The sequence below is a fragment of the Natator depressus genome, chromosome 1 (genome assembly GCF_965152275.1).
Source record: "Natator depressus isolate rNatDep1 chromosome 1, rNatDep2.hap1, whole genome shotgun sequence".
Taxonomy (NCBI): domain Eukaryota; kingdom Metazoa; phylum Chordata; order Testudines; family Cheloniidae; genus Natator; species Natator depressus.
Genome location: NC_134234.1, coordinates 39,508,131 through 39,524,023, shown reverse-complemented (window position 1 = coordinate 39,524,023; position 15,893 = coordinate 39,508,131). Strand labels below are relative to the sequence as shown.

Sequence of the window (15,893 nt, the reverse complement as noted above, 5' to 3'; positions counted from 1 at the left end):
AGAGACATAAATGTGGTCCTTCACCAGTGATGGGGAGGGTCAGAAGTTTTTTTGGGGGGTGGTGGTAGAGAGAGGAATCCTCTCCCAGCTGCAGCAGATGATCCCGCCTGAGCTGATGCTAGCCATAGCTCCTTTTCAGTGAACTAGCAGTGCTAAACTGACAAAGATCACATCAATTTCTTTGCTGTTACTCCTTGACAAGCACTGGGCAGCAGCAATGGAAACAGAAACAGACACTGCTTTTTCCACAGAGGGGTTTGAAAATACAGAGATTGCCTGTGTAAGGTTGGGAAGGAGGAATTTAACAAGCACTTCAGTTAATTTTTTTAAATTGAGTAGTATTTTACATCTGGAAATAATCAAGTGATGTTTAAAGACAATCCCAGCTCTGGTCAGATATCTTTGTTTTCTACAGAAGAGTCCAGGGGAAAATGGCAGAGATATCCTTTTCCTGTAGGGGCAAAAAACCCAAACCACTTGCTTGTTTGACTGACTTTACTGCTGCTGGGATTTTAATATATTCCAGCGTAGTTTCCTATGGAATGTCAGGCCGTGCCACGTCTGTCTAGTTGCGCTGTAGATGGACATGTGCAGGCTGCATCATGATCAGTGAAATGGTTACATGTTGCTATTAATATAGTTAATGAAGATGAAGGAAGGAAAGTTTACCTTCTATTCATATTATTATTTCAGTCTGTACTGGTGCATCAGTTTACATTACGAAAGCTTCTTCACAAACCACAGACTTAGAAGCTTTTCTTGTTATACAAGCACGTACATGTTGCAGACTTTCTTGCTCTTAAGGCACCGGCATCCTAGTTTGTTTCCTTGTGAAGATAGCATGTGGCATAAATATGTTTTAAATTGCAGCAAAGCCTACCAATTTTTAATGTCCCACTTTTAAACCCATCCAAGAATGAAAAAATGGAGATGAGTTGATGGAAAACAGTATTGACTCTAACTAAAAACTATTTAACCTGCAAATTTCTTTCAGGCAGAGAGACTGGGATAATCAGCCAAATTCATCCCTACTTAACTGGATAGACTTCCTTTACATCAGAGATGAATTTGGCATAAATGTTTGTTCTTTCATTCAGTCTTTCAGATCAGGCCTTAGGACTAATGGTTGTGAATTATTCACTCTTCAGTAGCTGCAACTTTCAGTCAGGTTTCACAGTTAATGTACCTTTTTTCCTTCTTTCATCGGGTTATGAATTGTAAGTTTCGGACAATATGGGGTAAAATTCTGGCCTCATTAAAATCCATGGGAGTTTTGTCATTGACTAAAATGGAACCAGGAATACACACATGGTCTTTTTCTTCTCCATTTTAACAAGTCTTTAACTCCTCTCCTTGGATTTTGGACTGCATGGGAGAGAGATGTTGTTGTAACTGATCTCTCAAGGTTATCATTCCAGGGTAGAAGTTGATCAATTTGATACCACTTGCAGATTACATATCAACATTTGTTAATTTTAAAATGCCTATTTAAATCATTTTAAAAATCTACAATCTACAAAATCTATGGAAGATTCAAAGTCAGTGTTTTTTTTAACTTTCCACTCACAGTATGGATTCAGCTTGAACCTACTAATATATGCAAGAAAATTAGCAAAATAAATAAATAGCTCACTCATAATCAAATAGTAACAGAAAATCTGGCAACAGTAATAAATTATAGCATTAATAGTATAGGGCTTGCTTCTAATTAAGTCAATGGGAGTGAGAGCTGGGCTTTGATGAGGTATAACTCTAAGCACATGCATGGTTTCATTGAAAGGATTACTCACATGCTTAAATTTAAGCAAGTATACATCTTTGCAGGACTGGGGCTTCAGATAAAATGGTTACCTACCTTTTGTAACTGTTGTTCTTCGAGATGTGTTGCTCATGTCCATTCCATCCTAGGTGTGTGCGCGCCCATATGCAAAGTTGTCAGAGACTTTTGCCTTAGCAATATATCCCTAGGGCTGGCTGTGGCACCCCCTTGAGGGCTGCACTCATGCGTCAGTATATCAGGCGCCACCGGCCCTACACCCTCTCAGTTCCTTCATGCCGGCAACTCTGACAGAGGGGCAGGAGGGCGGGTAATGGAATGGACACGAGCAACACATTTCGAAGAACAACAGTTACGAAAGGTAGGTAATCGTTTTTTCTTCTTTGAGCACTTGCTCATGTCGATTCCATTCTAGGTGACTCTCAAGCAGTATCCCTGGAGGTGGGCTCAGAGTTCACAGACGTGCAGCTTGTAACACCACTCTACCAAAACCAGCGTGTTCGAGTAGCCTGCTGGGGAAAGGGGAATAGCACCAACCCAGCCTGGACTCCCCCTATCAGGGCTGAAGGTTGGTGTTTTCTGATCAGGGTGCAGCCTGGACCTTCACAGGGCAGCTTGATGCAAAGTGTCCTGGTTCCCAGCACTGATTCTTCTCCATGTCAGAGAGGTGGGGCCAGACCTGATTGACTTGCATGCATTTGAGCAACAGAGGAAGGACTGGTGATATGGGAGGCTGGAGCCGGAAGGGCTGGCAGGAGCCAGGAGGACTATCTTTTTTTCTCAGCGACATTTGGTCAGGCAGTCATCGATCTTGATGCATGGGTCGACTATAGCATTAAGGCTGGATGGGGATTCCACCTGTGCCAGTTCATCTATCATTGTTGAGGTCAAGTCAGAAATGATAACTCTGGGTGCCCGCAGTCCACCTAGTGTCTACTACCAAAGTGTCAGAACTCTGCTGCATATTTAGCACTGGCTGGGGTCCCTGCTGCAACAGGTGAAGCATAGCTTTGGCCATACGTTCACAACCTGAATCATCAAAGATCATCATAACTCTAAAAATGTCCTCAAATTGTCTTAGAAGCAGGCTTGATTGTTCTAGGAGCAGAGACACCCAAGCTAGGGCCTCCCCCCGTAAGTAGGCTGATAATCAGTCAGGTAACTACTCGGGCTTGGTCACTGGGCTATGACTGATTGAAAAACCCACAAAATTTGTCATGATTGCTATTAAATTTGCCAGGCAGGAAGCTTGGGCTTGCAGGGAGTGGGGTTGGAGCTGAAGGTGGCATGGCTTGAGCTTGTAGGACCACATTCTGTACCTGCAGGGTGGCAGCCTGGGCCTGCAAGGTCTGTAGGGCTCCCACTATGTTCATCAGAGAGAAATTGGCCTTTCTAGAATTCATGTTTCATGTATCAGCTGTAGTTCTCTTAGAGTTTCTATTTGCGCTGCTCAGACTGTCAGTACCCAGGACATGGCTGGTTCTTTCTAATTAGGGTGACCAGATGTCCCATTTTTAAAGGGACAGTCCTATTTTTGGGGGGTAATAGGTATAGGCACCTATTACCCCCACCCCCCATCCCATTCTTTCACAGTTGCTATCTGGTCACCCTATTTCTAATGGTTAGAGCAGGAATTGGTAGCCAGGGCTAGGAGCCCAGCATGGGTGGCGGGTATAATAGACCGGGGGAAATTCTGCCTCCCCTGGTGCTGCCATGGCCGCCGGTCCCCCAGTTGCAGGGTTTCGCAGCAAAGTTTTTGCTTTATCATGCCCCAGGCAGGTTCCAGGGTGGCTGAGGAGGCCCATACCGCCTGTGCAGCTGCCCTGGAATCTGCATGGGGCATATCAAAAGTGTCTTCTAACAGACGCTTTTCCCTGCGTGGTTGGGTCCGGGGAGGGGAGGCACAGCGTGGCTTCGGCCAGCCCTGGGCTCCCCCAGGTGGGGCTTCGGCCAACTTGGGGCTCCTCCAGCCGTGTGTGTGTGTGTGTGTGTGTGCTCCAGGCTGCGGCTGGCCCGGGGCTCCTCCGGGCATGTGGAGGGAGGGACTCAGGCCTTCAGCCAGCCCGGGACTCCTGTGGCTGGGGGAGGCTCTCTGGGTGGGAGGTGTAGGGGGGTCTCAGGGCTCCTGCCATGGGAAGGGCACAGGTGGAAGGGGCAGAGCTTGGGGCTAGTCTCCCCAGAGGAGGGCTCCACCCACCACCCATGGAGCCCAGTGTCAGAGCCTGAGTAAGGAATCAGAGCACAGGGTCAGAACTGGAGTCAGAGGCCAGATGCCAGGGCCAAGGGTCAGAGCCAGGTTACCTGGAGTAAGGCAAGGCAGGAGCAGGCCTGGAACAAGGCAGGAGCAGGACTGAAAACAAGCAAGTGCAGGAGCTATCACAGCCATGGTCAAATGCTTTGAGCAACTGATGTTGCTGCTGGGTTTAAGAGCTGGTGTGCTGACTCTTCCAACTTGGTAGCATAGCCAAGCGGCTCGCAACCTTTCCAGACTACTTTCAGGAGTCTTTGTCTTGCATACTCCCAAGTTTCTCCTCACTTAAAAATGACTTGCTTACAAAATCAGACATAAAAATACAGAAGTGTCGCAGCACACTATTACTGAAAAATTGCTTTTCATTTTTACCATATAATTATAAAATAAATCAATTGAAATATAAATATTGTACTTGCATTTCAGTGCATATTATATAGAGCAGTATAAACAAGTCATTGTCTGTATGAAATTTTAGTTTGTACGGACTTTGCTAGTGCTTTTTATGTAGACTGTTGTAAAACTAGGCAAATATCTAGATGAGTTGATGTACCCTCCCCCGGAATATATGCCTGTGCGTGCCCCCAGGCATACATGTACCCCTGGTTGAGACCCACTGGCATAGCCAATCAGGCAGCCTACTACAGGCCAGCTGTGCTCATTAGGGGGCCCAGACACTGGCTCTGCTAATGCAATCCTTGGATCCCCAAACAGGAGAATCTCAAATAGGCAGAGAGAAGTTATTTTACCACTGTATTTCGCACTGGTGCAACTGCTGCTAGAATACTGTGCACAATTCAAGAAGGATGTTGATAAATTGAGAGGGTTCAGAGAAGAGCAAGGAGACTGATTAAAAGAGTAGAAAACATGTCTTATAGTGAGAGATCCCAGGAGCTCAATTTATTGAAGCTTAACAAAGAGAAGGTTAAGGAGTGACTTGATCACTGTTTAAAATTACCTACGTGGGGAACAAATATTTGTTAATGGGCTCTTCAGTCTAGCAGATATGGTATAATAAGATCCAGTGGCTGGAAGTTGAAGCTAGACAAATTCAGACTGGAAATAACAGTGAGGGTAATTAACCATTGGAACAAATTATCATGGATCATGGTAATTCTCCATTACTGGCAATTTTAAAATCAAGATTGGATGATTTTCTAAAAGATATGCTCTGGGAATTAATTATTGGGGAAATTCTATGGCCTGTGTTATACAGAAGGGCAGACTAGATGATCATAATGGTCCCTTCTGGCTTTGGAATCAATGAATTTCTGTGAGAAATAATCCTTAATAGGACAATGTTAGCTTGAAATGTAATTTTTAAAGAAGAGTTAAAGGTAGGTTCAGTAACTAAAGCCTTATCTACACTACACAGTTTTGTCAGCAAAAGGCAGCTTTTGCTGACAAAACAGTGGAGGTGTCCATACAATGCTACTTTTTGTGGCAAAATTCTCCTGTTTTGCTGACAAAATAAAACCACCTCAATGAGAGGCTTAGAGTTTTTTGCAGCAAAGTTAAAGCGACAAAGCATCAGTGTAGACGCCGCCATTCGTTATATCGCCGTAACTGGCCTCCCCCAATATTCCACAATGCCTGCTGGGACCATTCTGCTCCCTGTTTTGAACTCTGCTTCTCTGCAGGCATGCGCCCTTCCCCTTTCAAAGCTCCAGGAAGTTTTGACATTAATTTCCTCAACGTGGAGAGCTCATATGCTGAGCATGCAGCTCCCAGCAGGAAAACAGCAACATGCTCTCCTGCCTGGACTACAGGGGAAGGGTGGATCATTGCTCTGTGGGCTGAGGGAAGTGGGAAAAGTCAGAGGAATCACAGAACCATTAATGTGGAATCCTGCTCTCCCTCGCACTAGGAACACATTGGCAGGCAGAGAAGGCTGCTGCTGCGAGTGGGAGAGGTGGGGAGAGACTGGTATGCTGTACAGAACCAGGGAGGGAGGCGGGGCCTGATGTGTGTGGGGGGGGTGTGTGTCTCCTTCCCCCTGCCTCAGGATTAGCTGGTTCTGGCTGTTGTCTGAACTTAAAAAGACAGCATGCCGACACCCTCACTCTCCCACAACACTCCCCCCACCCACTCTCTCTCACATTCCCCCAACACCACACACTCTGTCTCTTCCCACACCCACACACTCTCCTCCCACCCCACTTCAGTTGAAAAGTGGCTGGCAATCTAGTAGGATGCCCATGGAACAATGGGATTGAGAAATGTGCATCATATGATGCTGTACTTGCCCCATGAGGCACTGCAAACCCTTCCCAAAGCACCCTGCGGCCAGTTGCACAGTGAGATAGCTACCCACAGTGCACTGCTCTATGTATCGATGCAAGAGCTGCTTGTGTGAATGCACTCTGCCAACACTAGGAGCATAGTGTAGACATGCAACAGCGGTTTAATTAAAGCAGTTGCTGTATGTTGACAAATCTCTGTGGTCTATGTAGAAGAGGCCTAAATCGGCCCCAAGTTTCCCTGCCAATTTTTGTGGTTTTGCAATCACATTTTCTATTTTTCAAGAGTGTCTCTCTCTCTCTCTCTCCTTGTGTAAAAGACTCACACAAACAAGGGAATTTGACTATGCGCAAAATGCTGTTAAACAATCTCAAAAAGCCAGAAAAATATGCTTTTTTAAATGACTTTCAGAGATTAGTCATTAGGTGTTTATTGTAACAACTGTACAGTAGATAATAAGTTTTCAAACCAAAGTGAGATTTTTAGCATTATATTGTCTCTCTGAATAAGCAGATAACCATTTTCTGCATTTGCAGCATTTTCCACACTGTCTTAAAATGCAGTTCCATTTAAAACACATTGCAGTAGTCCAACCACAAGGTGCCAAAGACACAGGTAAAAGTAGCAATGTCTGTGTTGGAAAGAAAAGGTTGCTACCTGAACATCCAGAAGCAGTTAGGGATCTAATAATTCACAGATTGCTGAGATGAGAGAGTAATATGCCCCTAATGATTATCACAGATACGCAGTTTCTTCTGGTTGCATTTCAATGAGAAACTCAACTGAATGAATTATCTAACTACCTAAGTGAAAACCTTGAAATGTAATAAAGAATGTTTATTCGCTTTTTATTATTCAGGTTCTTATACCTGTCAACATCAGTGATTGAAGTATTTCCTTGCTGATGTAATTCCTTTATTATATTACAGTTTTTTTTATATAGTGCTACTGGTCCAAAGAAGTGGATAAGATTTATAGAAGAAATCAAGTTTATATTAAACATATTATAAAAGCATTAGCACTGCAAAATGGTTAATTTCAATTAAAAATCATCTAACATGGAAGCTAGACATTGAGTTTTAAACAGTGAATTGCAGTATATGTTTACTCTTAGTAAAACACTATATTTAAATTTAAAATTACCCTGTCCTTATTGATGACAATATAAGAAAAGACCCCAAATTTCCATGTCCTTGGTTAATTTCCTGGATATTAAAACTACCCAATCCTTATACAGATATAAAATCAAATTATCTATTAATGCAGTGAACTCCTGTAATTTGTCTTATAATTGCAAAATGAGTAAAGTAAGGTAGTTAACTCTTATAGAAGTTTTCTGTGATTAAATACTTGGAGGAAAGTTGGTGCTGATTAACTCGATACCCAACAACTTCTTAGTGGCAGAGTCCCAATCCTTCCCAAGTTCAAGTCGATGGCAGATGGCTGGAAATTGTCTGTCAACTCTTCTTACCCATTCCACTGCTTTCTTTACTGAAGCAAAAGCCCAGTGAATAGCACTGTATATAGAAATAAAGTGTGATGATACTAAAATATGAGAACAGTGACTTGACCGAGCAGCTACTGCAGCTGTCTACAAACTAAGTACAATCAAATGCACCACAGCATACAAGAAAAAAATCTTGTCCTTGCCAACAAAGTCACTTGGTGGAGAAAATATCAACAATACTTCAACCCAATCATTAACAAAAGATCGCTTTATATATATATGATAATTTGAGGCAGAGATTTCAAGAAAAAACAGAGTCTAGCCTGAGCAGCTGTCATGGAGGAAGAGATGTAGGGTCAAATTCACAAATGTCTGGGCTTGTCTACATGGGGAACTTAGTGTGGAATAAGCTAGGGAGTGATTTGAAAGTGCACTGTCTACTTCACACAAACTCCCTGTGTGGACACTCTTAATTCGCACTGAGTGCCTTTATGCACTCTAGCTTAATACACTTCCAAAGTGTAAGAATGCAGAGTAGCTAATGTGCACTAGCTACTCCAGTGATCTCGGTGGCGTGAAATTAGTCCATAAAAAACATCTCATCAAGACAGTAATATCAGATTTGATTCTCAACTTTTGGGTTCTCAGTGTGTTCACATCTATGCAGAGTTCCTCCCATTTTCCTTCTCTCCCTACTGTGTTTTAACCCAACATTACATTTTATTATGTACTGCATTCCTGATTGAGGTTACAGGACAAAACCAATTTAAGCATCTCTCTAGTCTATTTAGGGTTTTATACCATACTCAGCATGTAGTAGGTGTGTGCCTTCCAGTAGGGCATTAAGCAACATGACACATCTATCGTGTTATTTGTAACTTGTCACAGAAACCCTAGGTATATAGAGCCAGATAACATCTCCCACAGAAACACCAGAGGCAGAGAGACTGCAGAGGAAGATTTTGCAAGGTTTTCCTTGCTGCAAGTTCCTATAATTTTTTGGGGGTGGGTGGAAGGAGAAGGAAGGTGGGGTATAATCCCCCACACTACATGCAGCGGTTCAACTCGCAGAATTCACATACCATGGGGAATCTGCTGGAGGCCAGAGCCATCTGTATGGTGTTCCTGTTCCTTCATGCTTTCCTAGATCTCTGCTGCTCTCCCTCTTCCCTTTGGTGGAGTGATGCTGACAGGCTCCCCAGCTGTCTGGTGTTCATTATACCCCACAGTAAAGGGGAGTTCCATGATGCAGAGATCGTCCATGCAAAACGTAATATAGCATGCAGCTGTATTACATTGCAGAGGGTTCTTGTGTGGGGAGCATCTGCATTTCCCAGGCCACTTGGAGGGTTAATGGACAGGGTGGGGACTGTGGTGTGGAGGATGTTGATATCAGGGGTAGATGATCTGTGCCATATATCTAAGAGCCTCATCGAGCCCTAAAATTAATTCTGTTCCCATTTACTATATAAATAAAGGTTTTTTGCTGATGCAGGACATTGTTTATGTATTTCTTAATTTTATAGACCGTATTTTCAAAACAAAGATTTTGTTGTAAGAAGCAATGCATCGACACTGTCAATTATACTTTTCATTCTTCATCTACATCCATATGCTGTAGTATATTAGTTACCAATACCCAATAACTATTCATTTTATACATGTTAAAATGTTCAGCAGTTTACATTCATACATTAAATATTTAATGTATGCATGAATCTAAAGCACACCTTGAAGTGGGCGAATCATCCAGTTTCATTAGAGATTTGAAGGTTATCCCTTCCAATTGCTGTTTATAACGTATGAACTGCAGCACCAAAAGTGTAGCAATCAACTGCAATACTTCTCTTCCTTTAGGACCTAAAAAGGAGGGGGAAAGGTGTGATTCTTAGTATAATTGTTACTTGTCAACATAGAAAGTTAATATTTGATATTTTGTAGTACTTGCTGGCAAAGTAATAGTCATGCTCAGAAAATCTGGTTATCCTAATGCTGTTTAATTTTGTTTCATCACCCAATATACACAGTAATCCATGCTTTTTTAAAAGCAGTTTCGGAGACATATAGTTCACTCCTGCGTTGGAGTCAGAACCCAAGGGCTGGCAGTGTGCTGCCTGCTGGGTTTTTGTGGTTTGGGGTTGCTTCCATCATGTTCCACTTAGGTCTTTGTGCAAGCAGCAAGGGGAAACTTGTAGGATTTCTGATCTCTGATGAAGCACTGGAGCAGCAGCTTTGGTAAGACAGTGATTAAAGTGCATACCTCAACCCAATTTTTATTTTTGCCCAGTTTGCACTCCCCATGCACACTTTAAGCCTGTCCCCTAGTGATTCAGAGAAGACAAACTTTGTTCATGTTAATTTTCTGCCTGCCAACAGCACAGAGCAATAGCTGAAAAGAAATAAGGAAATGTGTACATGAAAGATGTAAACAACATAATGGAAAAGGGTGGGAAGAAGCAGTACATCAGTGTAGTTTGGAATGTATGTGTGAGCTGGAAGATGACACAGAATGTACTATTATTTATTATTTGCACTATGTTAGCACCCAGGAGCCCCATCATGGACAGGATCCCATTGTGCTAGACACTCTACAGACAGAACAAAAAGACAATCCCTGCCCCAAAGAGCTTACAATCTAAACAAACAACACAAACACATGATGTGGAGGGAAAGGTATACACACAAGCAGAGTGAACAATATGATGGAAGCAAATGTCATGCTTCTTCAACACTTAGCCAGACAGTTGGCCATAGCAATTGTTCGCCATTTGGTCCATTCCTGCCCAACCGCAAAGGCTTGACAGCCTGAGAATCCAACATTGGAACAGACTTGATGAACCCATGTAATAGGGGGTCTGCCTCTGGCCGCCTCGACCCCTCGGTTGGTGCAATTTTATCTCGGATGTTACAAGCCACCCGGAGAACAGCGTTCACTGGAACGTCTTGTGGCATCCTAGTGACATGTCTGAAAATCATCAGGCACCGCCTACAGGCAATGGCCCCAGTAGTCTGTAGACCTGAACAACCATAAACATCTGCGTTACAGATGAAGTCATTCCACTTTATGCCCAGTATATGACGTTGACATTTTGCGTGGAAAGCATCCAGCTGGTCCCTGTTCACTTCTACCCTCAACCAATCTGCTGAGCAGACGATTGGCTATAGGCATCCAAATGTCATGATAGTTCCATTTTTATGAAGGGGAGAGGTAGCAGGTCAGCTAAATGGAAAGTGAAGGGAAGAGGGTGTGGGGAGAAGAGGGTAAAAGGGGCAACAAGTTTGGAGTAAAGCTAAGGTGAGGAAACTGAAGGAGAGGAGGGGAGTTTTGAAGCAAACAGCCATTCAGCACAGGGCAGAGAAAGTCTAGTCTACAGAAAGTTCTCCAAGATCCCTGCTTTGTATGCCTCTGTCACTAGTGGCTGGAGACAGTGGCTGGCTCCTCTTTGCTGCTTAATTCCAAGCCCACATGGAGGGAAGAGGGAGAAGGAGCAGCACTACCTGGGTCCTACTGCCCCCAGAATATAGGGGGGACTCCCCTGCATAGTTTTGGGTCCAGCAGGGTGCTGGGGGAGGGATGGCCTCAGCTGGGCCCCATTTTGCCTTCCTCCCCATTATGTAGAAGGGACCCCACCCGTCTGAGGATGAAAGTGGGAACATTTGAGTCTGATTTTTTTGCTAATACAATTAAACATTTCAGAGTTGCTTAATCTAGCATGTATAATAACCGGGACACAAAGAACCTCCACAGATGCCCATAACGTGCTGCCTCCATAGGACAGGCACACAGCAGCCAGAACACACCTCTGAAAGGACGCTCTAGCAGAATCTTGAATTTTTAAAAATTAATTACTTCAGAACACTTCAAATTGATAGTGTCTATTTAAAATTCAGGGTGAGCCAATCTTAAGCCATTGTTAGTAATATGGAAAATATACATTAATATAAGCTCTACTGCACACACGTACATTAAAAAAAAAACCAAAACATTAACTGTACTACTGTCCAGCTACTTTTAATGAATGAGAAAACAACTGATTTACCTAGGGACCAAATGCCTTTTTTTGCAAGGAAAATATTGGTTAAATAATCCACATCAAGATCCAAGATAACCCCAAGTTCTGGGCTGAGATTCCAAAAACCATCCTGTGAAATAAACCAAACAAAAAAAAACAGACAAAAGTCTTCCTAAAAACATTCAAGACATTGCAAAAATCACATTAGAAATATCAAAGTACAGCTAGGAAAGTAATTACAATAAAATGTTCAAATGACTTATGCAAAAAATATAATGAACTTTAGTGAATTAGTCAGTGATCCTCAAACTTTAAGATCTAAAATTCAAAAGCATGATGTATCGACATTAACTAGTGTAGCTAAAATGGATTCTTATTGTGAGGCTATACCTTAACCAATCCACATACTACCTGGCCGCAGCCGGCATACTAACAGTGACATATGTACCACAGTTGGAGAACCTCTGGAATAAATTATCTGACCAGTCCTACATCAATGGAGTACTAAAAACAAGCCAATAAGATGAATGCAAACCATTAGCTTCTTTCCATTATTTATCCCACGTACAGTAACGTGTGTTATTTGCAATGATATGTGTGGGTTAGAATAATGAGTGGGGTATGCTGAGTGGGAAGTGAAGCTCTGTGGGATAGGGAGGTTGAGACAGGGGATCAGAAAGCACAAGAGGTGGGAACATTGAGTTTCAGAGGCAGGGCCAGCTCTACCATTTTTGCCGACCCAAGCAGTGAAAAAACCTGCTGCCACTGAATTGCCGCCGCGGACAGCAAGAGAGAGAAGCTGCTGCCGAATTGCTGCCGTGGCCGGCGGAACGGAGAAGCTGCTGCCCAGTAGCCGCCGCGGCGGAAACTCTGCCGCCCCTTTCTGACTGCTGCCCCAGTCACCTGCTTGGAACGCTGGTACCGGGAGCCGGCCCTGTTCAGAGGGAAGTGGGGCAGCAGTGGCGGCACCAGCAGCAAGTTCTTTGTTTTCAGATACTCACTTAGATACAAACCAAACAATAAAATATTAACTTGCGAGACGTTTTAAAATAAATAATTTGAAAATTACCCTAAAAATAATGCTCAAAGTAGAGTACTTCTCCAACTGAATTCAGCAGAAAAGGATCCGCTCCACTGAGAAAACAACAGCCTCCATGAAATTAGTAAATGTGCTATTTGTATTGTAAAATACAATGTGAAGTTTATTAAATCCCATTCCATTTTATTTGACACGAGATTGGAAATGCTGATAAGTAGGAAAAAGACACACACTAGACAGTTTGCTACTCTCAAAACAGGTGGAACACAAAGCTTTGAACTTTCACATTCAAATCAAAATGTGTCCCAGTTGATAAGTATAATGATCTTGAAATCAAATCTGATTTTGCATAATTTTAAAAATATTGATTCTCTAATGTTAAATATTCAATAGGCTAAATGTTTAGCCTAGCCTGAACTGGAACTGCATTTTTGTTCTTGCAGCTTTACAAGAACAAAAAACTGCAAGTGCAATTTTGTGCCCACAGTTACTTGCGGACACAATTAAGGTAATTTAGATGACTAAATATCTGATTTAAAGGCATAATCAGGTAAACACAAAGTAACATTAAAATGGAGGCAAGGTGTTAGAAAATCTGTCCCATTAAACTTAATTACAATAGTAAATTACACTGTACTAGAAACGTTTTTTCTTTAATGAATGCTCAAGTTTGGCAATCCTGCAGGAATTATATAATGTTGCAACTCACTAGATTTGACCCCAAAGTGAAGAACAACTGCTATAGACAACACAGCTGAAGGCTGTTACAATGACCAGAGGAGACAGGCAACAGGAGAAGCAAATGAGAGTGAGTTTAAAGAGGGAACATGAAGCCAGATATACCCACTAAACATTCTCTAAACTTAGGCCAATAAACACTGCTCCCCTCTCCCTGCACCCAAAAAACCCTACAAGTGTAAAAATAATGCAGCCAGACGTCCAGCATCAAAGTGGGGGCTATCCAGTTTATTGCACTGAATGTAGCATGTATGATTACCTGCCTTAGGGGCAGGTGGCATGCATGTGCATTCAGTGCAAGCAGCTCACGGCCCTCAGATACCAAGTACAGGCTTTTGAGACCAGAGTGAATGAACTAGATGAGCTAAGAGAGACAGAGATGTACGTAAAGGAGATTTTCCAGGACACAGTAAAACAGTCCCTCTCCCAGTATGACAGCCTCTGTGCTGCTGAGGAGGTTGAAAGACTTGGGGAAGGAAAACGTCAAACTGGAGTAGAGGGAAATAATCCCATAGTTGGGACCCTCCTTTCAGATGATGTCATGGTATCCTCTTGCACTGAGGATACCTGTCCAGTGGAGGGGACCCCAGTTATTAGGAAGAGACAGTGTGACAGAATGTATCCGTGTCCACACAATTGTAATTTTTTTTTGTACAAAGCATGTCTTGTAAGGTATCATTTGAAAATTCATAATTTGCTAGTAAATACTATCCTGATAAAATATGTGTGGCAACATTGTATGTTAAGTTATAAAATTTCGCTGTATGATGTTATTAACACATGTTTCAAACCACAGCCCTACCCAAGCAGAAGTTGGCAAACAGGTCTACCTCAAACAAAGGAATGTGTGCTTAATTTGAGTTTAAGCTGTAAACAGAGTTATCAAGCACAAAGGGAAATAAAGAAAGCTGAAACCGGTGAGGAAAAAGCAGCAGGAAACATCCTTCCCCATAGACTTTTTGTCTCTTGGTACCCAGTTGGAAATGTTTTTTAAGCGGGGAACTGAAACTATAAAAAAAAAAAGGGACACACCCCATGACACCTCCTCTCCCTGCCCATCGCACTAACGGCACCTGAAGCGACAAAGAAAGCATTCATTGGACTCTGGGAAAAGAGGTCCTGACTTAAGAAGTCTGGTCAGTAAGACTGCTGAAAGCATGTGGTGAGAAAACTTTGCTTTGAATGTAACTAAGGCCTGGGCTACACTGTGGGAGGGGGGTGTTCGAACTAAGATACGCAACTTCAGCCACGCTATTCGCGTAGCTGAAGTCAAAGTATCTTAGTTCGACTTACCTGGCTGTCCTCACGGCGGCAAGCTGACCGCGGCAGCTCCCCCCATCGACCCCGCTTACTCCTCCTGCTGAGGTGGAGTACAGGTGTCGATTCGGGGATCGATCACTACCCGTCCACAAATTTCCAGCACAAATCCAGGTTCTCTCACCCCCCCCCCCAACCTCACTCTCCTGCTGGTAATAGCTTATCTTGATTTTCATACACATTGTAAGGAGAGTGGTCACTTTGGACAAGCTATTACCAGCAGGAGAGTGAGTTTGTGTGTGTGGTTTTTGGGGGGGGGGGTGAGAAAACCTGGATTTGTGCTGGAAATGGCCCAACTTGATTATCATACACATTGTAAGGAGAGTGATCACTTTAGATAAGCTATTACCAGCAGGAGAGTGGGGTGGGAGGAGGTATTGTTTCATGGTCTCTGTGTATATAATGTCTTCTGCAGTTTCCACAGTATGCATCCGATGAAGTGAGCTGTAGCTCACGAAAGCTTATGCTCAGATAAATTGGTTAGTCTCTAAGGTGCCACAAGTACTCCTTTTCTTTTTGCGAATACAGACTAACACGGCTGTTACTCTGAAACAGACTTTATATAACTTCTGTTGTCCAGGAGAGGGCTGGGCAGTAAAGGACATACATTTCTGGGGGGAAATCTAAGACTGGGGGTATGTTGGGGTCACGCTGCAGTATAACCAAGGCTGGTGAGAACTGGAGTGTAACCCAAATCTGGTTGGCAGGCTGCAGTTACACACAAATACTCAGGGTATGGCTTGCACGCTGGAAGGCTGTTTGTGAGCAAGCCAGGTGGGAACTCCTTCAGCATGGCATCGTAAGGCACCCAAGATTGCAGGGCAAGGGTGGCACAGCTACTCTTTAGTCTAGAGCAGTGGTCTCCAACCTTTTTATGCACAAGATCACTTTTTGAATTTAAATGGCAACCCAGGATCTATCCTGCTCCTTCCCTGAGGCTCCAGCCCTTCCCCAAAGCCCCATCCGGCTCACTCCATCTCCCCCTCTCTCCGTTGCTCGCTCACTTTCACTGGGCTGGGGCAGGGGGTTAGGGTTCGGGAGGGGGTGCGGGGTCTGGGCTGGAGCCAAGG

At 43.4% G+C, this 15,893-nt stretch overlaps 1 protein-coding gene across 1 annotated transcript in view; it reads right to left on the bottom strand.

Moving 5' to 3' along the window:
• Window positions 1-6,701: 6,701 nt before the first annotated feature.
• The window catches only part of PARP4 (poly(ADP-ribose) polymerase family member 4), a 116,805-nt gene continuing 107,613 nt past the window's right edge, over window positions 6,702-15,893 (bottom strand). The window contains exons 35-37 of the mRNA XM_074957908.1: window positions 11,757-11,859; window positions 9,447-9,576; window positions 6,702-7,786 (exon numbers count right to left, since the gene is read on the bottom strand). Of these exons, the coding sequence (XP_074814009.1) occupies window positions 7,612-7,786; window positions 9,447-9,576; window positions 11,757-11,859 (408 nt within the window). The 3' untranslated portion in view covers window positions 6,702-7,611. The remainder of the gene's footprint in view (window positions 7,787-9,446; window positions 9,577-11,756; window positions 11,860-15,893) is intronic.